The 25,484-nt window shown below is 40.1% G+C and overlaps 2 protein-coding genes across 29 annotated transcripts in view; both read right to left on the minus strand.

The window, feature by feature from the left end:
- bt (projectin protein bent) overlaps positions 1–25,484 on the minus strand; it is a 256,610-nt gene that overhangs the window by 166,995 nt on the left and 64,131 nt on the right. The window lies entirely within an intron of this gene.
- Positions 308–4,268, minus strand: LOC109034797 (basic phospholipase A2 acanthin-1). Its single transcript, XM_019048146.2, has 2 exons — positions 4,184–4,268; positions 308–1,431 (listed from the first exon to the last, which is right to left on the minus strand). The coding sequence occupies exon 2, from the start codon at positions 1,363–1,365 to the stop codon at positions 862–864; it is 504 nt and encodes a 167-aa protein (XP_018903691.2). The 5' UTR covers positions 1,366–1,431; positions 4,184–4,268; the 3' UTR covers positions 308–861.

Here is a 25,484-nt window from a genome sequence, read left to right on the forward strand (position 1 = left end):
CCCTCAATTGAGAAATATGTACCTATTACAAGCGCTATACGACGTTTAAACATTTCCGCCGCCATTTAATTTTTTTTTATTTTTTTTTTTTTTTTTTTTACAGAGAAAGTGTTCAACGAAGCCGTCAGAATATTTCATTGAATTTTCTTTGTGCTGCCGATGAAATTCAGTGAAATTTTGAAACAGATTCAACTAACGATTTCTCTGTAAAAAAATAAAATGGCGGCGGAAATTTTTAAAGGTCACATGGCGCTCGTAATACTTTGGCCGGAAGGTGACGACATGTGAAATCGAAAACTAATACAAATATTTTTCAAACTCATTATATTTTCTGCCTTCGTTCGTCACAAGTTTTTCATGATATTTTCCGAGTCTTTGTTTTATACAATACAAATTGTACAGAGGCGGATACTGTAGTTTGGCAACACCGGATTCCCTCCATTTAAATCTATGTTTAATAATCGATTCTTGTCAAAGCACCTGGCCCCTTGGAGAATCGATACATTTCCATGGGTCTAAATTTAGAAAAACAGCGTTGCCAATTTGCTGTATCCACCAACGAAATTGTACAATTGGATTGCATTTTGCAAAAAGGAACCACAAGCATTCCAATGTCGCTAAGATTGTGCAACTTTTTTCACCTTGCAAATAGAAACTGATCATTTAAAAAAGTTTTATCTTTACTCCCAGTAAACTATAAATTTACGACGAAAATTACCTCCGTAAATGTAATTTTTCTTCGTGATTTCTGTAATTTTTTTGAAAGGATTTAAGTTGCACAATCTGAGCAACATTGAAATGCTCTTGGTTCCTTTTTGCAAAATGCAGTCCAATTATGCAATTGTGCGATATCCTTCTTTCCTAGGGACACGGTTGCTTTTGAAGACACCGGATAAACTTTACATCACACTCGCACAGCATGAACTTACAAGACTCAAAGTCTCGGTCGTTACAGGTTATGATGAGACTGTCAGGTCTACTACCATATGATAAGGTCCAGTCGTAGTTCGATGTGTATTCTTTCAAGGAGGAGCCACACCTAGTCTTGTTGGCGTAACAATAGTCATGGTCCCTACAGCATTCATCGATCCCATCGATAGTATTGCCAGAACCCCCGGAACCGCACCAATTGCCATGCCCGTTGTAGACAAATGATCCTTTCAAACCCTTAGTACAAGGGAGCGTCCTTTCCATCATGTTGTAGAGGTTCGGTAATGATCGTTTGGATCTGCCCAGTTGTTGAGAGGATTGGATTTCGGAGCCGTAAATTGATGCACCCTCGTTGGTTTCGTCCACGTTCGGAGTAGCTTTTCCGATCACGCTGAGAATGTTCAGCGTGACGAGAACGATTACGCCTAATAGCATCTTGACCGGAACCACCGATAAAATTCCTATCTCGAGTCTAGAATTTGCACGGTTGGATCTAGAAGACTGAAAAATAGAAATCGAATTATTCCCATCGTTTTGGAGCGAGAGGGTTGGGCCGCGGAGCGACCGATGCGCGGACCCCCTAGTTTTTCGTAAAAAAAAAGTGTTCACTTGATTTCTAAAAGCGGACCATTAGACAAGGTGTGGATTTAAGCATTCTGATCAGTGGCATGGCGTGAATTACGATGTATCGATTGTTATGCCATTTAAACCTATGGAAAAGGATCGATAGATAGAGTGTTCGCAGCGAACACCTGAATAATCGATTCTTTACCATAGGTTTAAATGGCACAACAATCGATAAATCGCAATTCGCGCCACGCCACTGATTCTGATACGTTGGAATTTTAGAATTAGAGGTACTACTCTGCCGTGCTAAGGAAGAACGCCGTATGAGCATTCAAATGTTGCCAAATTTCGTCTCCAAAAATATCCATTTTTGAAGAAAGTTAGGAATATTTATCCTTGAAATTTTCAGAATTTTTAGATCAACTTTCGAAGAAAATCCTCCGAAAAATCCGAGGAGAAATATTCACAAATTTTCCTGAAAATTCGTTGTTTTTCGGCGGAAATTTGGCAACGCCTGATGGCTTATATGGTATTTTTCCTTGGCACGGCTTTGAATATTCTGATATATGTTTCCTCTTCTCAAATTCTTTCAGAATATTATTCGCGCAACGAATACAACTGCGATATGGATAGTATTTGATTGATGCGCAGGCATACATCGATGGCTAAAAACCGAAACCATGCATATCTCCATTGCGGTGATTCAAAATTTCCGCTCCTACTTCGTTTTTTCGAAGAGAAACAAGTCAACTTTATGGCTTGAAATTTATACAGAATATGCTGCATACAGAGAGGAAAAAACAATGAACTGTTTCAATAAACTAAGTTGACTAGTTTTCCAAAGAAAATATAAAGTAAGACAGGAAGTCTACACCGTCTCAAACGGCGATACTACGTACGTGGTTTCACAGTTTAGTCATTGATATCATGATGGTTAAACTCACACCTAGACTAGTGGTCAAAGTTAATCATGAGTAAAAATTATGTGATTCGTATCCGTCTTTCCAATAAAAGTTACCACTATGTAAAAGGATGTGTCCCATTAAGGAGGGTATTTTGGCCCTAACTTTGGTCGAAAATTGAAACAGCTTGGAATAATGCCATGTATGGTCAAATCGACTCTTAATCGTCTACCTTGCAAGAACTTATCTTTATTTGAGGTATTTTGAAAGGTTCTTGCCTGATTTACCAGCGCAAAATAGTGAAATTTTGCAGTTTTCTCGAATAATTGCTCATTTTCGGTCCTAAATTAGATAGTTTGCGTATGAGCACAAGCGACTACCACTTTCTCATTTAAATATGTTGTGACGGGTGTACTAAACATTAACATATTCAAATATGAAAGTGGTAGTCGCCTGTGCTCATACATAAACTATTTAATTTAGGACCGAAAGTGAGTAATTATTCGAGAAAACTGCAAAACTTCACTACTTTGCGCTGGTAAATCAGGCGAAAACCTTTCAAAAACATCTCAAATAAGGACAAGTTCTCACAGGATAGATGATTAATAGTTGATTTGACCATACATGACATTATTCTGAGCTGTTTCAGTTTTCGACCAAAGTTAGGGCCAAAATACCCTCCTTAATGGGACACATCCTTTACGTTACTTGCCGGAACAAATAAACACAAATAGGTATGAGTTGACATATGTCAGAGAAAATTTTACTCTCAATCCGTATCGTTTCTCCAGAAGGAGGTACATTACTTTTTTTCAAGCAAGATTACAAAATTGATTTCAAAAATTTCAATACTTTAAGAGATTAAGACTGAGCGAACTTGGAAAAAAAAATTGCAACTTTTTGCGTATAATTCCTGATATTTTCGAGTGAAAAGGCGCAATGGTTTTCTGGTGAAAATACAGCCTACGTGTGGAAATTTGTAACGTTGAAATAATATAGTTACGTTATTTCGTCTGGGAAACAAGAAATCGATGGCTAAAGGGTGAAACTACGTAGGTAGGTATCTCCATTTGCGGCGTAGTTGACTTCCTGCCATACTTTATTTTTTCATAGAAAGTTAAATCAACGTAATTACTTAAAAATATACTTGATATTTCTTCCTAATTAGCAGAATATTCCGTGCAAATTCCAAGCCATTAAGTTGGGTTGTTTCTCCACGAAAAAAATAAATCATAGAAGCGGAAATTCTTTAACGCCGCAATAGATTTAGGTGGTTTCGCACTTCGGCCATCGAAATATTCCTCCTTTTACCTACACAAATAGGATACACTGGAAAAAAAACACATTAGATCTAGAGTCTAGACTCTTAAAAACATCGACAAGAAAAAGTACTCTTGATTCAATCAGAATCTAGCTTAAATCAAGAACCAATCCTCTTAATTTAAGCGGATTTCCTTTTGATTCAAGCAAAAATCCGATTGAATCAAGAGTATTTTTTCTTGTCAATGTTTTCAAGAGTCTAGACTCTAGATCCAATGTGTTTTTTTTTTTTCCAGTGTGCTCTAATCAAAATTTGAATGTGACCTGTCCGTATGATCAAAAAGAAAGTTGCGCAAGGATGAGAAGAAGTTAAATAATTTTTAAAATAGAAACAGTCGAGTTAGATAAAGACTATGTCTGCTGCATCTCAGATTCCGAGGAAACTTAAAAAGATGAGCGATTTAAGTTTTTTTTTTTTTTTAAATGAAAGGTGATTTTAGAATGAAAGGAAAGTGAGTACTCACGTTATGTCTAAAATTTGGAGAGAATTTGGACGAACTTGCGTCGTGCACTTTCTCTACTTTCACTATGACTTTTGAGCGATGATAATCGCTTGTATTTATAAAGCCGGCGGTTGCGATATCGCGGGGAAACCCCATAATCGATAGGTTTTTTTGAGCTGTGGTTCATCTTTATCATTCGAGACTGTCTCATGTGCTCGCAAAAAATGATTCTGACGTCACGGAGCGGACGGATTATCATCGAAAACACTGTTAACCTATATAGGTAGATGAACCCGACCTTTGCAGCTTCACTACGGCCACGGTCAAGGCTCCATTGCCATTCTTCTATTTACTAAGCCACCTCTCGAAAGTTCGATCGTTTGGTGTGCACCGTTTTCATATTCACCTCTTCTTGGAGCGGTAAGTCTGATTTTTTCTCGTATTGAGTGAACTTAGGAATTATTCTCAGCATGGGCGGGACTAGGAATTTTTTGTGGGGGGGGGGGGGGGCACGGAAGGATATAGAACTTGGGCTAAGGGGTATCTGGGGGGACCCCCCCCCCCAGCTGCAGGGGGGAGTTCGAGGGGCCTCCCCCGGAAAATTCTTGAAAATTGGAACGTCTTAGGAGCGATTTAAAGCCATTCTCAATGACAAATTAAATGGAATTAAATATCGCAGATGACAGAAATTTTGCTGACTAGTTTTTAGAAATATCATATCTCAGCTCGAAATAACCCCATTTGTCTATAGATGACTGTAGATTCCTAAAAAATTTGAACAAAGGAATAAAAGCCACAAAATCCCCCCCCCCCAAAAAAAAAAAAAAAAAAAATCATATCTTACTGTGGGTTTTAATTGAATTGATCTTAATTTAACTCTCATGAAAACAAGTATTGCGCTAAAATGCGCGTAAAACCACGACCGGATACAGTCAAACTACATTCCATGCTCCTTACTCGGAGGAAGCTGCTCTTTTTGCGAGTAATTTTCAGTTTCTGACATCTTTGATCGATTATATTAGGATTAAGCTCATATTTATTACATTCCGTACGCCTTTTACCTCAGCTTTAGTAGCTTGGGTCCTTGACATTTTTTGGAAGGGGCCTAGCAGCATTGTGGGGGACGCCCCCCCCCCGCCCCCTATTTCCGCCCATGATTCTCAGTCATTAATCGAAAATCCAGCGTTTCCTGGACGAAGGAACGTAACTTCATTCCAAGGTTGCAAAATTGACTCGAACAATCCTATTTTTTACAAGAACGTAACTGCAATTCTTGTCAAAAATTTGTCCGATTTTTGTGTGAGATCAGACGGAAAATCAGTGAAATTTTCAATTAGAAATGCCTCAGATTCTTCTGGTACAAATGCAAAATGCAAGGGGGAATTCGGAAATATTGAAGTGTGGTAACGCTCTTTCCTGAGACGAACGACGGAATGGATCAGTGGCTTGGCGTGAATTGCGATGTATCGATTGTTTTGCCATTTAAACCTATGGTGAAGAATCGATTATTAAGGTGTTCGATGCGAACATCCTGTTTATCGATCCTTTTCCATAGGTTTAAATGGCATAAAAATCGATATATCGCAAAGCACGCCACGCCACTGGAATGGATTACATTTTCCAAGAAGGAATCACTATTTCTGGGTCATTGAAGAAACAGCATATATGCCATTGGTTTCTCTATGCAGAAAGGTGCTTTTATAGAAGAGCCAGAGATAGTAGTTCCTTATTGCAAAATGTAATCCAATTGAACTCTGGCGGCTTTAGGTTGTTTAAGTTAACTTCTCGAATATTATCGAAAAAGAAACCTCTCAACAAGGATGCAATAAACCGTCGTCTACCTGACATAAGGGCGTAACTACACCCTGCAATGAGCCCTGTCCTCCATATGACTCAATGCTTCTCCGGGCTCATCTCAATGTGTAGTTACGCCCTTATGTCAGCCAAGCGACGAAATGCCCTATCATGCGATCCGTGGATCGCGGCAACCGTCAGGTAAATCTTGGGATATGAAGCAATTTTCAAAAGTGGTGACTTTTGCGTTTGTTCAGCGCATTGTCAATAAAAATAAATTGTAAAAATACCACATTTCCACATGGAAAAATCCACGTTCCACACTTCAACTCAATTCCTGAGTTACTTTTTCACGTTTAATGAATGTCACACATGTGTTTTACGCGTCATTTACCTGTGATAAAATGTATTCGCAACTCAAAATTCGTTTATCGTTCAATGAATCGTTGCATGCAAAAATTACCAAAATATTGAACAGGAACTGCGGCGCCATATTCAAGTAAATAGTGAGATTGACTGAGGCAATGTTGCAACCTTGGAATAAGGCCGGATTAGCCAGGGCATCGGGTTTTGTAGCGCCCCGAACCCCCCTCGACGAATTTGTTTCAAGGTGATTCGTCCAGCTCAAGTGACGTGGTCGAACTGGCATGCGATACATCGCATCGATTAGGTAAAAAATATCGGTCGATTTTGAATTTTTAGCGAAAAAAAGGACGATAGCCCCTGCGCATGAGCCTAAAGAATCATTCTAAACCCAAAAATTAACAAAATTTCGAGTATTGAAAGCAGAATAGTATTTGGAAAAAAACCTCGCATTCGATTCAGCCATCAATTTCTGTATCGAATGCGAGGTTTTTTTCCAAACACTTTTCTGCTTTCATTTCTCGTAATTTTGCTGATTTTTGGGTTTAGAATGATTCTTTAGGCTCATGCGCAGGGGCTATCGTCCTTTTTTTCGCTAAAAATTCAAAATCTGCCGAGATTTTTTACCTAATCGATGCGATATATCGCACTCACTTCGACCACTTCATTTGAGCTCGACGAATCACCTTAAGTTCCAGATCCTCTGGGAGCCCTTGCAGTCTAAAAGACAGATTTAGAAAGTTCTAAAGTCTGGAATTTTTCGTGTGATGGGGCTATTAACATTTGGGACAACCAATGATCAGTCCTGGGCTTCTGAGCGCTAATCTGGCTATGCATGCTGCATTCCCTCGTTTTTAAAGCGAAGAAATTGTTCGATTCGTGTAAATAATTAAGATGCAGATGCTGAGGCCAGAAATCGTTTAAGTGCCTTATTCAGGTTCTTTACAATTTTTTATTTATTTATTTATTTATTTATTTATTTATTTATTTATTTATTTTTTTATTCTATTTTTTAGGGTTAAAGGGAGAATTGGATCTAGTCACTTTCATCAACGAAATCGTCACTTTCATCAACCTTGAATATGGACTATAAACTTTGCGTCTGTCTGAGCCTCCTACTCTTTATCTTAATAACAACAAGTTGTGTTGGCGGAAAAGAAGTGTCAAAAGACTGGGATTTTTTCAGCGCCGATAAGTGCAATAAAGGTTGCGATAATTTTTGTAGCGACGAAGCTTTGAGACGAAGCGGCTATCGCATTAAATATAATTGCACTGATACTGTTTGTTTTTGTAGGTTCACGTGTAAAACGTGTCCATAGATATTCGTGGCGAATAAATAAGAAAGTCAATTATTGAATTCGATGCTTATTTTAAATTTCACGATTGAGCTCTTGAGCTTTTGCACGCACAAAATACCTACTTAAACTCATTGAAAATATAATATGAATTTCAAATTTCATGTTTGATCAATTTGTTCAATAGCACGATATTTGTTCACTTCTTGTGTGTATTTATCATGAGCCCCCTGAAAATTGGACACAAAATCTAAGTGTCTGATAACCCAAGTGAATTTCTCACTGGAAAAATTGCTATATATTGCGATTTTATCGGCGATAAAATCGCCAGGATCATCAACGTATGAGCGATTTTCCTCGATCTTATCGCGATGAAATTGCGCCTTTATTGCCCGACAATTTATCACGATATTTTCGTTATGGCGATTCAATTTCGATTTTGTCGACAAAAATTGATCACGATTTTATTCAGCCAAAAATTGCGATTTGTAGCGATTTAATCGCCCTCTATCGCGATTTTAATGCGATAGTATTTCGATATATTGCCACCGATATAATCGCAATAACCAACCGATAAAATTGCTATTTATCGCGATCACTGCTACTTGGGAAGAGGTGAAAATACGTAAAATTGTTGAAAAACTTCAGTTTTGACGTGGGAAAATGAAGATGCTCGGTTTCATTTTGAAACATCTTTAAACATTTCAACCGTGACCGTCGAATCAAAGGTCGCGGCCTCCGATCGCACCTGGCGACCCGTCGAAAAAATGTCACGGATCAAGGTGCCGATCAGTCCGAGAAATGCGCGCCCATTAATACCCATGAAGGAGGTGGGGGCGGGCGTATCGTAGCCCCCTCCCTTCCCGCGCGGGAAATGGGGAAGGGGGTGAAGGCGGCCTCGTGAAAAGCCGGGTGCTGAGAACCGGGGCCTTGAACCGGGGACGCCGGCATTAGGTTCAAGATCCTTTTTGATCCGGCCATGGGGCACGGGGTAAGTGTAGCCAAAACTGCCGTGCAACGCAAAAACGCCGTAAGCACCATTTTACAACTTTTGGAAACAACGTATCATAGCAGAAAAACTTGTGTACCTTCGGACAATGTTTTTACAGAATTACAAGGGTGTCCCAAAAGTAAAGAGACTGATGCTGCCATTTCAAAACGAAGCTACCTAGCAACTTGATCTTGGTCTCGTTTTTTGAAAGATATAATGCTCTTCTATTGATTGAGACCAAGATCAATTCATTTGAATAATTTTCTGTTTGTTGATTTTTCGATTGTTCCCCTAAGTCACAGCTACTAGTTTTGTAACTAAAACATCTTGTGTCTACGTTTTCACTAGATGTGCCAATGATACGTATGTATGATATGTAGGCAAAAAGTCAATTTGGCCCCTAAAAAATCTGCAATGGCCCCTAAAAATCGAGCTTGATGCGCCAAATGGCCCCTGAAACTCAAAGGTGAGTTTCGAACACTGGTCTGGACATTTGATAAAATGCCTGATTTGACTAATTACTTGCAACGTATATAGGTACATTTTGAGAGCTCTTTTCTGCTAAATTCCAAGATTTTTCAGGAAATCCTTCTAATTTATCCTGGTTTCCCAGATTTTTCATGAAATTTTCACCGTGTGCGTTGTATATTTTGCGTTATGTAGGTAAGTGATTTCACTGTCTAGCAATTCATTGTTATGGAAAAAGGAACCTAAAATATGAGAATTTCCACACTTAACAAGGAAGTGTCGACTGGTATTGTTTCCAGGTCGTTTAAAATATTCCTGATTTTACGTTGTTCAAATGATGAGAGGATGGTTTTTGAACATCGTGTGGCAGCAAACCCGAGGACGAGACACAAAATGATAGAAAAAATTGTTGGCGGGCCTCCAAATTGAGCAAACAGCGACAGACTTGCAACTTGCAAGTTTGAACACCTGCCGTCGGCGAGTCTCGTCCCTGGCTCACCCGAGGCCAAAATCGAGAATTTTGGCCATAATTTAGGCCGAATAATTCGATTGATGAAGAGAAAACGTTGGAGATAAAATACTCAAGACTACAGTACCTATGAAAGAAGGGTTCGAGAATGTCGAAATGAGGAGCTCTCATGCAGGGCCCAAATGGGCATCCAACCGTCTAACACAAAAAATGTCATTGCAAATTTTTAGATTCCAATATCAAACCAAGATGGCTAAGAATAATTATAAATGACCCTCCTTCCGCGAAAATGAGTAAATTTATGCGAAAACTACAGTAGACTCTGGATTATCCGGATCGATTTTGCAACCATGTAACTGCGTACGCATTCCGATAAGTGAGCGGATCCGCGGAGAAGCGGTCGCAAGGCATATTGGCGTCTGAAAGGCTGAAGGAATACTTCACGCATTGCGCCAAATAGTGAGGTCGGCGTGGAACCCATTTGTGCCTACTAGATTGCATAAATACTTCTCGCATTACGCCAAACGCAGTGCAGTCGGTTAGTTAGTCTAAAACGCACATTAGCGGCTACAAGACTGCATGAATACTTCACGCATTGTGCGCTTTAATCGTTGCATTGTAATTTATCGTTGTCGGCTACTATTCACAATCACCATTGAGTCGTTCAGTTTGGCGTTAACCTTTTAAATTCGTGTTGGTATGTACATGATGTATACATAATAAGAATACTGTGGTGTTGGTTGGTGGTGTTTGTGTTTACTATTATTATCCGGATTTCTTTTTCATCCGGATCGGGCCCGGCACCAATTAATCCGGATAATCCAGAGTCTACTGTAAGTCAAATATGTGCTTCAAAAACAACGGGTAGAAACAATGGGCCTGATGCAAACTTTAATTGCTGGAGCAAAAATTAGAGTTGTTACTCATAGAAAGTGTATCAAAAATCACGATGAGCGCATCGGCAAAGTCTCAAAAGTCTCAAATCTTTACTTCACAATTTGCGTAGTAAATTTGCGTTTTTCCGAGTTTCCCGCTTCAAAAACGATACCACGGCAGAGGTGAACATTTCGTTAGAGGAGTCATTCCATCCAACCCCTGCTCACGAGGATACACTGGAAAAAAAAAAAAACAAAAAAAAAACAAAAAATAAACACATTGGATCTAAAGTCAAGACTCATGAAAACATTGACAAGAAAAAGGACTCTTGATTCAAGCAGATTTAAGCTTAAATCAAAAGGAAATCCGCTCAAATTAAGAGGCTTGGTTCTTGATTTAAGCTTGAATCTGATTGAATCAAGAGTATTTTTTCTTGTCGATGTTTTTAAGAGTCTGGACTCTAGATCCAACGTGTCTTTTTTCCCAGTGTACTACGCAATATTCAACATAGCCGACGCCAATTAGCCAAAACACGCGAGAGGTGAACTATCGATTATCGATATTTCCCCAATTTGGAGCTGTGGTAAGGAATCGATTATCAAGGTATTCGTTGCGGACACTTTGATAATCGATCCTTTTCCATAGGTTTAAATGGGAGAGGAATCGATACACCGCAAAGCCCGAGACTAGTCGTCAGGGCTTAGTTTTCCATGACCTTTTCATAGCGGGTTGAAATTTCGAGGGAAGAACAAGGACTTCCGAACAGCCTGCTCCGAATACCTCAGACACGAATCCACGTCGCAATTTGTAGGGTTGCATCCTTGTCATACGTTGCATACCGTCTCGGATTCAATAGTGCATTTGCCGTCGCCAAATCGCTCTACAAATCCCTGGAATTTCAATGCGAAATACACGTGGATTGGCGGCATTGCGTACACCGTTGTCAAATATCCTAAAAATTGGACAATCGCTATTCTAACTTCGATTAACGCGATATGAACAAACCCGGCAACATTAGGCATTGGGCTCAAATATGCATCTTGAGGTATGCTTATACCAAGTGTTGATTTGATTAGCCGGAATGGTCCATGCGAGAGGGATTATGAAACAGTGTTGTCGATTTGAAAACATGTTTCACATCCATTCGATTGGTTCTTACTAGGAACTTTTAAATTCTTAAGACGATTTTGCAACGCTGCTGCGGGGCTCGAATAACTCAAGAGGCTGTCTGCTGATTTGCGACTTGCTTTTTTTACACCCGGAAGTACAAACAATGGTATCAGCGCCTACTGCCGGGGATCATCAAGTAAGGTGGTTTTTCGTGAAAAATAAAAGCTTTAAATCATGTGAAATATTTTGTGAAATGTCAGGGATTTATAAAGACGATTAAAAAAATACTTTCCGAAATCAAAAGAAAAAGCTTACCCTGCTAAAAATGGTGAGTACAAATGAGTAGAAAATCAAAGTCATATGAATAGAATTTCAATGCATATGAATAGAAGTTCAACTCATATGAATAGAATTTCAACTTAAATGAATAGAATTTAACTCATATGAGCAGAATTTCTCTATTCACTTTTCGCCGACTCATATGACTAGAGATTCCAACTCGTATGGCTAGAGATTTCAACTCACATGAGTTCAGCGTTGAATCTACCGTGTCCGATATCTCAGAAACTAGTCACCGCATCAAAAAAATTATAAGAATAAAATGTTCTTATTTTTCAAATTTACGTATTACTCCGGTGTGTCCTGGTCAAGGACACCCCTTCTGAAAAATGAAAAAAATTGAATTCATATGAGTTGAACTCTTCTACTCTTATGAGTAGAATATTCTAGTGATATGAGTAGAATATTCTAGTGATATGAGTAGGATTTCTACTCATATGAGTAGGAAATTCTACTCATGCGAGTCGGCGAATTCTGAATAGCCTACTCATCATTTTTAGCAGGGTATGGTTTTTGTTTTTCGGTGTGGTTTAGTGCGTATTGCACACCCAACCTCTGAAAACAAGTTTTATACCTTTTATATGTTTCACTGTTTGTGAGATTTCATGAAATATTCCACGAGAATGTCCAATCGTTCTTATTTGCCATTCCTGGCAGTAGGGACTCACCGCCTCAGACTAACAAATAAGGATTTCAAAGAATTTCGGAAAGGTTTCATGAAATATTCCACAAGAATGTTTAATCGTTCATATTTGTCATTCCTGGCAGTAGGCAGTTAGGCACTCACCGCCTCGGACTAACAAAAAGGATTTAAAAGAATTTCGATAAGATCGTCGGCCAAAAATCAATTCTCATAGTCTACATCAGACAAAGTCAACGCGAAAGATCATTTACGAGGATGTAGTCACTCAGGCGCAACGCGATAACTATTTCGACTTTTTTGTAGTTAAAATTGCCGGCTTTTCTATTTGAAGGCGAATCAAACTGGACTGTATCCTACATCAAGTTATACACCACGGGCCACGGGTTTTAGGAGGTTGTGAAAACAAACTAGCATTCCTCGAATCTTCCAACAAGCACACTGCCGACCTATCCTGCTGTGCTAAGGAAAAACGCTGTATGAACATTCGAGAGTTGCCAAATTTCCCGTGATTAAACATGCCTTTTTGACAACATTCATGCATGTTTTTCCCTGAAGTTTTCGGATATTTTAGATTAAATTGCTCACAAATGTGTCTGAAATTTTCGGACAACAATATCCGCAATAAATTCGGTTTTTATCGGAAGAATTTTGGAAACGTCTGAAGGCTCATACGGCGTTCTTCCTTAGCACGGCAGTGTTCCACGAACGTAAGCTTGATCATTTACGACCAAAAGTCGAGGAACTGCGCGTGGAATAACACATCTCTCAAACGTATTTGACACGGATTCTTGTGAGGAAACCTCACCTCCACTTTCATCTCGACGATGATTGCTTCTTGTGAATCGTAGACAACGGAGAGTGGGTCATCTCAGTGGGAGGAAATTTTATAATCTCTCTAGACACTCTTCAAGTCGACGCTGAGATTACTAGAGCGCGACCTCATTTTGTTAATAAGCCGAAAGCCGCGCGATAAGCAGCCGGGATTTCACGGATCCGAATTTCCCCGTTCTGATCCCTCGTGACTGCTTTGCCATCGTGCTCTCTTGTCTTTTAAAGCGAAGAATTGTTCAATTCGTGTAAATAATTAAGAAGCAGATGCTGAGGACAGAAATCTTTTAAGTGCCTTATTCAGTTTCTTTACAATTTTTTTTCATTTTTTTAATTTTTTTTAATTTTTTCATTTTTTTTTTTAGGACCAAAGGGAGAATTGGACCAAATCACTTTCGAACGAAATCAACGAAATCGTCACTTTCATCGACCTTGAATATGGACTATAAACTCTGCGTCTATCTGAGCCTTCTACTCATTATCTTAATAACAACAAGTTGTGTTGGCGGAAAAGAAATGTCAAAGGACTGGGATTTTTTCAGCGCCGATAAGTGCAATAAAGGTTGCGATAATTTTTGTAGCGATGAAGCTTTGAGACGGAGCGGCTATCGCGTTAAATATAATTGCAATGATACTGTTTGTTTTTGTAGGTTCAAGTGTAAAACTTGTTCATAGATATCCGTGGCGAATAAAGAAAGTCAATTGAATTCGATGCTAATTTTTTTCACGATTGAGCTCATGAGCTTTCGCATAATCAAAGTACTTACTTAAACTCATTGAAAATATAATATGAATTTCAAATTTCATAATTGATCAATTTGTTCCATAGCACGATATTTGTCCACTTCTTGAGCCCCGTGAAAATTGGACACAAAATCTAAATGTCTGATAACCCAAGAAGCATTTCTCACCGGAAAAATTGCTATATATTGCGATTTTATCGGCGATGAAATCGCCAGGATCATAGACATCTGAGCGATTATGCTCGATCCCATCGCGATGAAATCGCGCTTTTATTGCCCGACAATTTATCACGATATTTTCGATATAAAAATCGCGATAAATGGCGATTCAATTCCGATTTTGTCGACAAAAATTGATCACGATTTTATTGAACCAAAAACTGCGATTTGTAGCGATTTAATCGCCCTCTATCGCGATTTTTAATGCGATAGTATTTCGATATATTGCCACCGATATAATCGCAATAACCAACCGATAAAATTGCTATTTATCGCGATCACTGCTACTTGGGAAGAGGTGAAAATACGTAAAATTGTTGAAAAACTTCAGTTTTGACGTGGGAAAATGAGGATGCTCGGTTTCATTTTGAAACATCTTTAAACATTTCAACCGTGACCGTCGAATCAAAGGTCGCGGCCTCCGATCGCACCTGGCGACCCGTCGAAAAAATGTCACGGATCAAGGTGCCGATCAGTCCGAGAAATGCGCGCCCATTAATACCCACAAAGGAGGTGGGGGCGGGGGGCGGGTCGCAGCCCCCTCCCTTCCCGCGCGGGAAAAGGGGAAGGGGGTGAAGGCGGCCTCGTGAAAAGCCGGGTGCTGAGAGCCGGGGCCTTGAACCGGGGACGCCGGCATTAGGTTCAAGATCCTTTTTGATCCGGCCATGGGGCACGGGGTAAGTGTAGCCAAAACTGCCGTGCAACGCAAAAACGCCGTAAGCACCATTTTACAACTTTCGGAAACAACGTATCATAGCAGAAAAAGTTGTGTACCTTCGGGCAATGTTTTTACAGAATTACAAAGGGTGTCCCAAAAGTAAAGAGACTGATGCTGCCATTTCAAAACGAAGCTACCTAGCAACTTGATCTTGGTCTCGTTTTTTGAAAGATATAATGCTCTTCTATTGATTGAGACTTAGATCAACTCATTTGAATAATTTTCTGTTTGTTGATTTTTCGATTGTTCCCCTAAGTCACAGCTACTAGTTTTGTAACTAAAACATCTCGTGTCTACGTTTTCACTGGATGTGCCAATGATATGTAGGCAAAAAGTCAATTTGAACCCTAAAAAATCTTCAATGACCCCTAAAAATCGAGCTTGATGCGCCAAATGGCCCCTGAAACTCAAAGGTGAGTTTCAAACACCGGTCTTATCTCTTCAGGAAATCCTTGTAATTTATCCTGGTTTCCCAGATTTTTCAAGAAATTTTCACCTTTTGCGTTATATAGGTAAGTGATTTCACTGTCTAGCAATTCATTGTTATGGAAAAAGGAACCTAAAATATGAGAATTTCCACACTTAACGTGGAAAAGTCGACTGGTGTTGTTTCCAGGTCTATTAAAATATTCCCTGATTTTACGTTGTTCAAATAGAGAGAGAGGATGGTTTTCGAACGTCGTGTGGCAGCAAACCCGAGGACGAGACACAAAATGATAGAAAAAATTGTTGGCGGGCCTCCAAATTGAGCAAACAGCGACAGACTTGCAACTTGCAAGTTTGAACACCTGCCGTCGGCGAGTCTCGTCCCTGCCCCACGCGAGGCCAAAATCGAGAATTTTGGCCAAAATTTAGGCCGAATACTTTAGATGATGAAGAGAAAACGTTGGAGATAAAATACTCAAGACTACAGTACCTATGAAAGAAGGGTTCGAAAGTGCCGAAATAAGGAGCTCTCATGCAGGGCTCAAATGGGCATCAACCGTCTAACACAAAAAATGTCACTACCAATTTTCGAGGCCAAAATCGAGAATTTTGGCCAAAATTTAGGCCGAATAATTTGGTTGATAAGAGAAAACGTTGGAGATAAAATACTCAAGACCACAGTACCTATGAAAGAAGGGTTCGAAAAAGTCGAAATAAGGAGCTCTCATGCAGGGCCCAAATGAGCATCCAACCGTCTAACACAAAAAATGTCACTACTAATTTTCGAGGCCAAAATCGAGAATTTTGGCCAAAATTTGGGCCGAATAATTCGATTGATGAAGAGAAAACGTTGTAGATAAAAATACTCAAGACCACAGTACCTATGAAAGAAGGGTTCGAAAATGTCGAAAAAAGGAGCTCTCATGCAGGGCCTAAATCGGCATCCAATCGTCTAACACATAAAATGTCACCGCCAATTTTTAGATTCCAATAACAAACCAAGATGGCTAAGCATGATTATAAATGACCCTCCTTCCGCAAAAATGAGTAGATTTATGCGAAAACTAAGTCAAATATGTGCTTCAAAAACAACGGGTAGAAAAAATGGGCCTGATGCTAACATTTGCTAGAGTAAAAATAAGAGTTGTTACGCATAGAAAGTGTATCAAAAATCACGATGAGTGCATCGGCAAAGTTTGGAATGCACTCCTCACTTCGCAATTTGCGTAAGAAATTTGCGTTTTTCTGAGCTCCCCGCCTCAAAAACGATACCATGGCACAGGGGACTGATTATTGAAATTGATAGACAAAGCTATAGACAAAGAGGATAAAGAGAGTATGGAGCGATCCTATTGGTTGAGACGAGTGCTTCTCATAGACTTAGGGGGGAAATGACGGACTAACTGTAGGGTTTCGCGTGGGTTGCCGTTACTTAGTCTATTACTTGCCTCCTTTGTCCAATCCAACCACCTATTTTAACCAATAGGATAGCTTCAGTTTTCCCCTGTCTCCTATGTCTATCGCTTTGTCTATTAATTTCAATAATCAGCCCACAGGTGAACATTTCGTCAGAGGAGTCATTCCATCCAACCCCTGCTCACGAGGCTTTTACGCAATACTCAACATAGCCGACGCCAATCAGCCAAAACACGCGATACGTGAATTATCGATTATCGATATTTCCCCGATTTGAAGGTGTGGTAAGGAACCGATTATCAAGGTATTCGTGGCGGACACTTTGATAATCGATCCTTTTCCATAGGTTTAAACGGGAGAGGAATCGATATACCGCAAAGCACGCCACTAGTCGTGATGCAGGGCTTAGTTTTCCATGACCTTTTCATAGCGGGTTGAAATTTCGAGGGAAGAACAAGGACTTCCGAACAGCCTGCTCCGAATACCTCAGACACGATCCCACGTCGCAATTTGTAGGGTTGCATCCTTGTCATACGTTGCATACCGGCTCGGATTCAATTGTGCATTTGCCGTCGCCAAATCGCTCTACAAATCCCTGGAATTTCAATGCGAAATACACATGGATTGGCGGCATTGCCTACACCGTTGTCAAATATCCCACAAATTGGATAATTGCTATTCTAACTTGGATCAACGCGATATGAAAAAACCCGGCAACATTAGGCAATGGGCTCAAATATGCATCTTGAGGTATGCTTATACCAAGTGTTGATTTGATTAGCCGGAATGGTCCGCAAGGGAGGGATTATGAAACAGTGCTATCGATTTGAAAACATGTTTTACATCCATTCAATTGGTTCTTATTCGGAACTTTTAAATTCTTTTGACAATTTTGCAACGCTGCTGCGGGGCTCGAATAACTCAAGAGGCTGTCCACTGATTAGCGACTTGCTTTTTTTACACCCGGAAATACAAACAGTGGTATCAGCGCCTCCTGCCGCACTGAGAAAAAATTCTCGGCGTTTTTACCAAGGTCCGTTGGTACCTTTACCATCTCACTTTTTTTACCAAGACAGACAAGTAAGCTTACCTAAAAACCGGTGTGTTTACTGTTTTTTTTCAGGTAAGAATACCATTTTAATTGGTGATCAATTCCCGGTAACTTTGCCATTTTACCTCGGTAATTCTACCAGAGTCGATAAAAAATATTGGCGTTTGTACCAAGGTCCAATAAAATTACCGAGAAAGTTCAATAATTTTAACGAGATTTCTCGGTATAATTACCAAATTCATAAATGGTAATTTTACCAAGAAAAAACTGGGATCAAATAGAACCCCGAATTCTTGGTAAGTTTACCCTTTTCTTAGTAAATACACCGAGATTTTTTTTTTCAGTGCGGGGATCATCAGGTAAGGTGGTTTTTCATGAAAAATAAAAGCTTTAAATCATGTGAAATATTTTGTGAAATGTCAGGGATTTATGAAGACTATTAAGAAAATACTTTCCGAAATAAAAAGAAAAAGCTTATGGTTTTTGTTTAACGGTGTGGTTTAGTGCGTGTTGCACACCCAACCTCTGAAAATAAGTTTTATACCTTTTATATGTTTCACTGTTTGTGAGATTTCATGAGATATTCCACGAGAATGTCCAATCATTCTTATTTTTCATTCCTGGCAGTCACCACTTCAATCTAGCAAATGAAGATTTAAAAGAATTGCGGCAAGGATTTCATAAGATATTCCACGAGAATGTCCAATCGTTTATATTTTCCATTCCTGGCAGTAGGCACTCACGGCCTCGGACTAACAAAAAGGATTTAAAAGAATTTCGATAAGATCGTCGGCCAAAAATCAATTCTCATAGTCTACATCAGACAAAGTCAACGCGAAAGATCATTTACAAGGATGTAGTTACTCAGGCGCAACGTGATAACTATTTCGACTTCTTTGTAGTTAAAATTGCCGGCTTTTCCATTTGAAGGCGAATCAAACTGGACTGTATCCTACATCAAGTTGTACACCACGGGCCACGGGTTTTAGGAGGTTGTGAAAACAAGGTACATACCATTCCTCGAATCTTTCAGCAAGCACACTGCCGACCTATCCTGCTATGCTTTTTTTTTTTTTTTTTAACTTCAAGTGGACCGCGTTAAACAGAAAGGAACCAAGCCACATCAGCTATTGCCAAATTTAATCGGGGTATTTAATTTTTTACATGAAAACGGTTGTGCGGATTTTTGTGCAAATCTATGAATTTTCTCCATAATACAAAGCAAATTCCTTAAAATTTTCAAAGGAATCCGCACAAACGTTCTCTCGTAAAAAATCAAATTCCCCTGTTAAATTTGACAACAGCTGATGTGGCTTGGTTCCTTTCTGTTTAACGCGGTCCAAGAATCCCACGAGGGATAATCCTGCGCTTTACAATCCCTAGAGCCCCATCCCCCCTCCGTCCCTAATCAAGCCAAACCCAGGTAACCTTTGTTTGAGACCATCAAACTCTATAGTCACCTGACCGGGAATTGAACCCGAAACCTCCCGATCGTAGAGCAAGCGCTACAACCACTACACCACGGGAGGCCGACAAATGCTAAAGGAAAAACGCTGTATGAACATTTGAGAGTTGCCAAATTTCCCCTGATTGAACATGTCTTTTTGACAACATTCATGCATGTTCTTCCCTGAAGTTTTCGGATATTTTAGATTAAATTGCTTACAAAAGTGTCTGAAATTTTCGGACAATAATATTCGCAATAAATTCGGTTTTTATCGGGAGAATTCCGGCAACATCTGAAGGCTCATACGGCGTTCTTCCTTAGCACGGCAGTGTTCCGCGAACGAAAGCTTGATTATTTACGACCGAAAGTCGAGGAACTGCGCGTGGAATAACACATCTCTCAAAACGTATTTGACACGGATTCTTGAGGAAACCTCACCTCCGCTTTCATCTCGACGATGATTGCTTCTTGTGAATCGTAGACAACGGAGAGTGGGTCATCTCAGTGGGAGGAAATTTTATAATCTCTCTAGACACTCTTCAAGTCGACGCTGAGATTACTAGAGCGCGACCTCATTTTGTTAATAAGCCGAAAGCCGCGCGATAAGCAGCCGGGATTTCACGGATCCGAATTTCCCCGTTCTGATCCCTCGCACAGTGGATGGAGTCAATGAGATGTAAAATTTTCGACTAAAACTGCAAATTTTGATGTTCGGTTCGTCACATTTTAAAATTTAAGGGGTGTTTCTGGAAGGAAATTTCTCGAGGAAATCAATGGAGCAACTTATAAATCTCAAAGTTTAGTATGAACGGAGTTATCAGCTTTTAAAGTTTCCAAATTTTGTCCGACCTTTCTCGATGACTCATTTTGATAGTAAACCGAAAGCCGCGCGATAAGCAGCCGGGATTTCACGGATCCGAATTTCCCCGTTCTGATCCCTCGCACAGTGGGTAAAGTCAATAAGATGTAGAATTTTCGACTAAAACTGCAAATTTTGATGTTCGGTTCGTCACATTTTAAAATTTAAGGGGTGTTTCTGGAAGAAAATTTCTCGAGGAAATCAATGGAGCAACTTTTAAAATCTCAAAGTTTAGTATGAACGTAGTTATCAGCTTTTAAAGTTTTCAAATGTTGTCCGACCTCTCCCGTTACTCGATCCACTGTGCGTCGATCTGATGGAAAAATTGCAAGTTTTCTGTAAACTCTGAAAAGCACAGTGGATGAAGTCAATAAGAGTGGTCGCGCGTGAAATTTTCGGCTAAAACTGCAAATTTTAATGTTCATTTCGTCACATTTCAAATTTAAAGGGGTGCTCCTAGTGAAAATTTCTCAAGGAAACCAATGAAACCACTTTTAATTTCTCAAAGTTTAGTATGAACGGAGTTATCAGCTTTTAAAGTTTTTAAATTTTGTCCGACCTTTCCCGATGACTCGATCCACTGTGCGTCGATCGTATGGAAAAATCGCAAGTTCTCAGTAAACTCTGGAAAGCACGAAAGTATGCCATAGTCTCAAGGGAAAATATGCATAACTAGACTACCTGTATACGGAAAAGTGTTGCCACCTCAATCCTTTTACCACAGGAAAAGTGTAGCTGTAGCGCTCTCTGATTGGTCGGCGATCATATTAAGTACTGAGTAATCATATTTCAATGATGACGGGACGTTATTCGAGAATCATTGAATGAAGGATCCCGGTCTTTTAAAATCAACTATATTATTAGATCTGGCATGATCTTTTATATTATCTCAGAGATCTGGCATGATCTTTTTTATTATCTCAGAGATCTGACTATTTATCTCATTTTTTTGTGATTGGGGGAAATTTTCGAAACACAGCCAAACAGAAAAATTAGGATTTTTTTTTTTTTTTTTTGGGGGGGGGGGCAGTTTTAAGGGGCCACGTTGGAACCATTATTTTTTAGGCGCCATTACCGATGTCTTCAGCGCATTTGGCGCGTTGGCGCCTGTGAGTTTGGAGCACTGTCCTGAACACATCGTTACCTTCAAAGATCGTCGGGCCGACGATCTTTGAAAGGCAACAGTCAACACGGAGCAAAAAAAAACTCGTGCGTGGGACCCGAAGTTTAGGTCATAAGGATCTCTGAAGTTTTCGGATTGGAGCATCTGAACACTTTAGGTCTAGCTGTCGAGGTTCGGATCACACATCTCAAACTTCAGTTCTTACATCTGAAGTACTTCAGATGTGAGAGCCGAAGTTTTTCGGATGTGAGAACCGAAGTTTTTCGGATGTGAGAATCGAAGTTTTTCGGATGTGAAAACCGAAGTACTTCAGATGTAAGAACTGAAGTTTCAGATGTGTGATCCAAACCTCGACAGCTGGACCTTAATGTGTTCAGATGCTCAATCCGAAAACTTCAGAGATCCATATGACCTAAACTTCGGGTCCCACGCACGAAGTTTTTTTCTCCGCGAACAGTTCCATCGATGAGCCTCTTTGAAGCCCCTAGTTTGCAGGTGGGCTGGACGCTTAAGCATAAATTTCCTCAAGAATATAAGTTTTACACGGAGAAATTTGGCAACTCTCGAATGTCGATACGACATTTTGCCTCAGCGCGGCCGTGTAGTGGCGCAGTGCTTCATTTCTCATCCTGTCTCGCGGTCCATTTTTCTTTTTTTCGCGCGGACCTCACGCGCCGTCCGGTGTCCACCCCGTCCCGTCGGTGCTAATCCAAGGAGGCTTGGACACGGGAGCAGGGGGCGGGGGGAGGTGGGGGGCGGGGGGCAGGGCGATAAATGGAGGCGCGATCGTTGAACCGGGATCGGGGACTCGGCACTCGGCTCGACCGCCGCCGCCGCGGGATTTTGAGTGACAGCCAATTCCGCCGCCGGATTCCGCACGGGTGTCGCGGATTCCGCCCCCCTTCAACCCCCTTCCGTGCCATACGGTGGGAGGGGCCACTGCTGGAGATCGGACACTGAGATTTTTCATTAAAACTCCAAATTTTGTCTTTAATGGACCACTAGACAAGGTACGACTTTAAGCAATCTGATACGTGTTGCTTAACCAGAATTTCACGTAGAACACGATTCACACAACGAAAATTACTGAAATCAACACCTATATGGACGTATTTATGCTAAAAGGAACTATGTGCGAGTGGAAAGATGGGGTGTGCTCGTGGAAGCTCCATAAGAAACAATGTGGTCAGAGGATATAGTTCCTTTTGAGAAAATGGAAAAGCGGGATTTTCAATTAAATCAAAAGGAACTGAGCGCTAACTCGTGAGCCGTGGGCATGTGACAACCAACTCTTAACAAAGATGTTATCGTTTTTATTTCACATTGGTTACGAGGAATTTGAACCGCCCGCTCACAAGAAACTCAAAGCTCTACGCGAGTCAAATCGCGCACTACAACGGTTTCAGCAAGCTTCTCAATCGAGCAATGTTCATTTCCCACCATGTGTTGTTCAAACTATTAGCAATTTGCTATAGCTGAGCCAAAGCGTCAAGATTGAGGTTGCCAGATTTTCATATCGCAGAGACTGTCATGATAACGTTTAGCGCGCGATGTGAATCACGTAGAGCATTGAGTTTTCATGAGCGGGTGGTTTGAATTCACGCATCAAGAATCATTAAAATCTTCGTAAGGAGTTCATTTCGGTAAATTTCGTTGTGTGCATCGTGTTTTACGTGAAATTTTGGTTAAGAAACATGTATCAGAATGCTGAAATTCGTACCTTATCTAGTGGTCCATTTCAAAATTTCAGTAATTTTATTACAACCACGTAAGTTACACAATCCTAGCTACATTGGAATGCTCTTGGTTCCTTTTTGCAAAATGTAATCCACATGTTTCTTAACCAAAATTTAACATAAAACACGATTCGTGCAACAACATTACTGAAATTGACTCCTAACCAAGATATTCAATAGTCCTTGACGCGTGGATTCAAACCTCCCGCTCATGAAAGCACAATGGTCTACGTGAGTCAGATCGCAAACCGAACGTTACCGTGGCACTCCGTGTGAGACGTAAATATGGCAATTTCAATCATGACCTGATTTACGCTTCGTCACTGATTATTGATATGAGACTGTCAATTTCACTATTTTCTTCCATGAAAGTAGGGAGTCGAGTACCTTTAGGTAAACATCACAAACGCCTTTGAAATTAAAAATTATAGTGTGTGTCAAAGAATCGGCTGAATGATCCGATCCGATTAATCCGATTGATTGCGCGCACCGTGCTATGCGCGCAATGCGTGAAGTATTCACCCAGTCTTGTAGGCGCTTATACGTTCCAAGCCGCGCCTCGTCGACTACACTGTATTTAGCGCAATGCGTGAAGTATTCACCCAGTCTTGTAGGCGCTAAAAGCCTTTCATACTAGCTGCACTGTTTTGCGCGATTATTCGAACTCGCGTTAGAATAATCGCGCCGTCGAATAATGAAGCTTAAAGCCCATTTTGTGTTTTGACGCAGTCGGAGCATTCAAACATTGCCTCGTTCCTCCCGATGAATTGATGATATTTTTTTCTGAGAAAAGTTAGGAAAATTTTCCATGCTTGCATTTTTAGATTGCATAGACCATTTAAGAAAGTACAAATTTAAGTATTCTAATACGTTTGTTGTTTTCAAAACTTAAGTTGAAACATAATTCGCCCGATGAAACTTACTGAAATTAACTCCTAACAAAGATATTTAATATTTCTTGACGCGTGATTTCGAACCTCCCGCTCATGAAAACACAATGGACCACTAGACAAGGTACGAATTTCAGCATTCTGATACATGTTTCTTCACCAAAATTTAACGTAGAACACGATGCGCACAACGAAAATTACCGAAATCAACTCCTTACGAAGATATTTAATGATTCTTGATGCGTGAATTCAAACCACCCGCTCATGAAAACTCAATGCTCTACGTAATTCACATCGTGCGCTAAACGTTATATCATGACAGTCTCTGCGATATAAAAATCTGGCAACCTCAATCTTGACGCTTTGGCTCAGCTATAGCACATTGCTGATAGTTTGAACAATACATGGTGGGAAATGAACATTGCTCGATTGAGAAGCTTGCTGAAACCGTTGTAGAGCGCGATTTGACTCACGTAGAGCTTTGAGTTTCTTGTGAGCGGGCAGTTCAAATTCCTCGTAACCAATGTGAAATAAAAACGTTAATATCTTCGTTAGGAGTTGGTTTCAGTAATTTTCGTTGTGTGAATCGTGTTCTACATGAAATTCTGGTTAAGAAACATGTATCAGATCGCTTAAATTCGTACCTTGTCTAGTGGTCCATTGACTACGTGAACCAAATCGCACAAAACGTTGCCGTGGCAGTCTCTGCGATACAAAAGAATGGCAACCCCAATCTTGACGTTTTGTCTCAGCTATAGCCAATTATTTACACTTTGAACGATAAAGGGTGGGAAATGAACAATGTTTGACTGAGAAGCTTGCCAAAACCGTTGTAATGTTCGATTTGACTCGCGTAAAGTATTGTAGGTAATCTTGTGAAACCAATTCAAATTTCCCGTAACCAATGTAAAATTAAAATGTCCATATCTTACTTCGTTGATTTCAGTGATTTTTGATGCAAGAATTGTATTTGACGTGAAATTCTGGTTCGGAAACATGTACCAGAAAGCTGAAATTCGTGCCTTTTCTGGTGGTCGTCTGGCCATATTTCTGTTTAAAGGAACCAGAAACGGCTGGGAAAGAAGATGCTGTTTAGACAAATCTTATTAATCTTAGCTAATCTACAAGAATCGAGCAACAAAACACGATTCTGTGACCAGCGCAACTGACCCATTTGGCAACACCGGATTCCACCCATTTAAACCTATGTTCAATAATCGATTCTCGTCGGAGCACCTGGCCCCTCCAAGAATCGATACATTTCCCAGGGTTGTCACAGAATTTAGAAAATGAAATTCCCTGACATTTCACTGATTTCCCTGACACATTTTGGTGAAAATCCCTGACAATTGAAGATATGACAGGTGGTTAAGAAGACATAATTGCAAATAGTCTTCAGGCAAAATGTGTTGTTCGAAACCTCAAACCCATCCGAGAAAGCAAATAAAGGTGATGTAACAAATTTTTCCAGACATTTTCGTCATTTTCTCTGACATTTCCCGGTTTACCCTACAGGGT

Source organism: Bemisia tabaci, chromosome 9, assembly GCF_918797505.1.
Source record: "Bemisia tabaci chromosome 9, PGI_BMITA_v3".
Classification (NCBI taxonomy): domain Eukaryota; kingdom Metazoa; phylum Arthropoda; class Insecta; order Hemiptera; family Aleyrodidae; genus Bemisia; species Bemisia tabaci.

What these genes read in the sequence shown, in the direction of transcription:
- LOC109034797 (XM_019048146.2), bottom strand. Translation starts at nt 1,365, where the DNA reads ATGCTATTAGGCGTAATCGTTCTCGTCACGCTGAACATTCTCAGCGTG.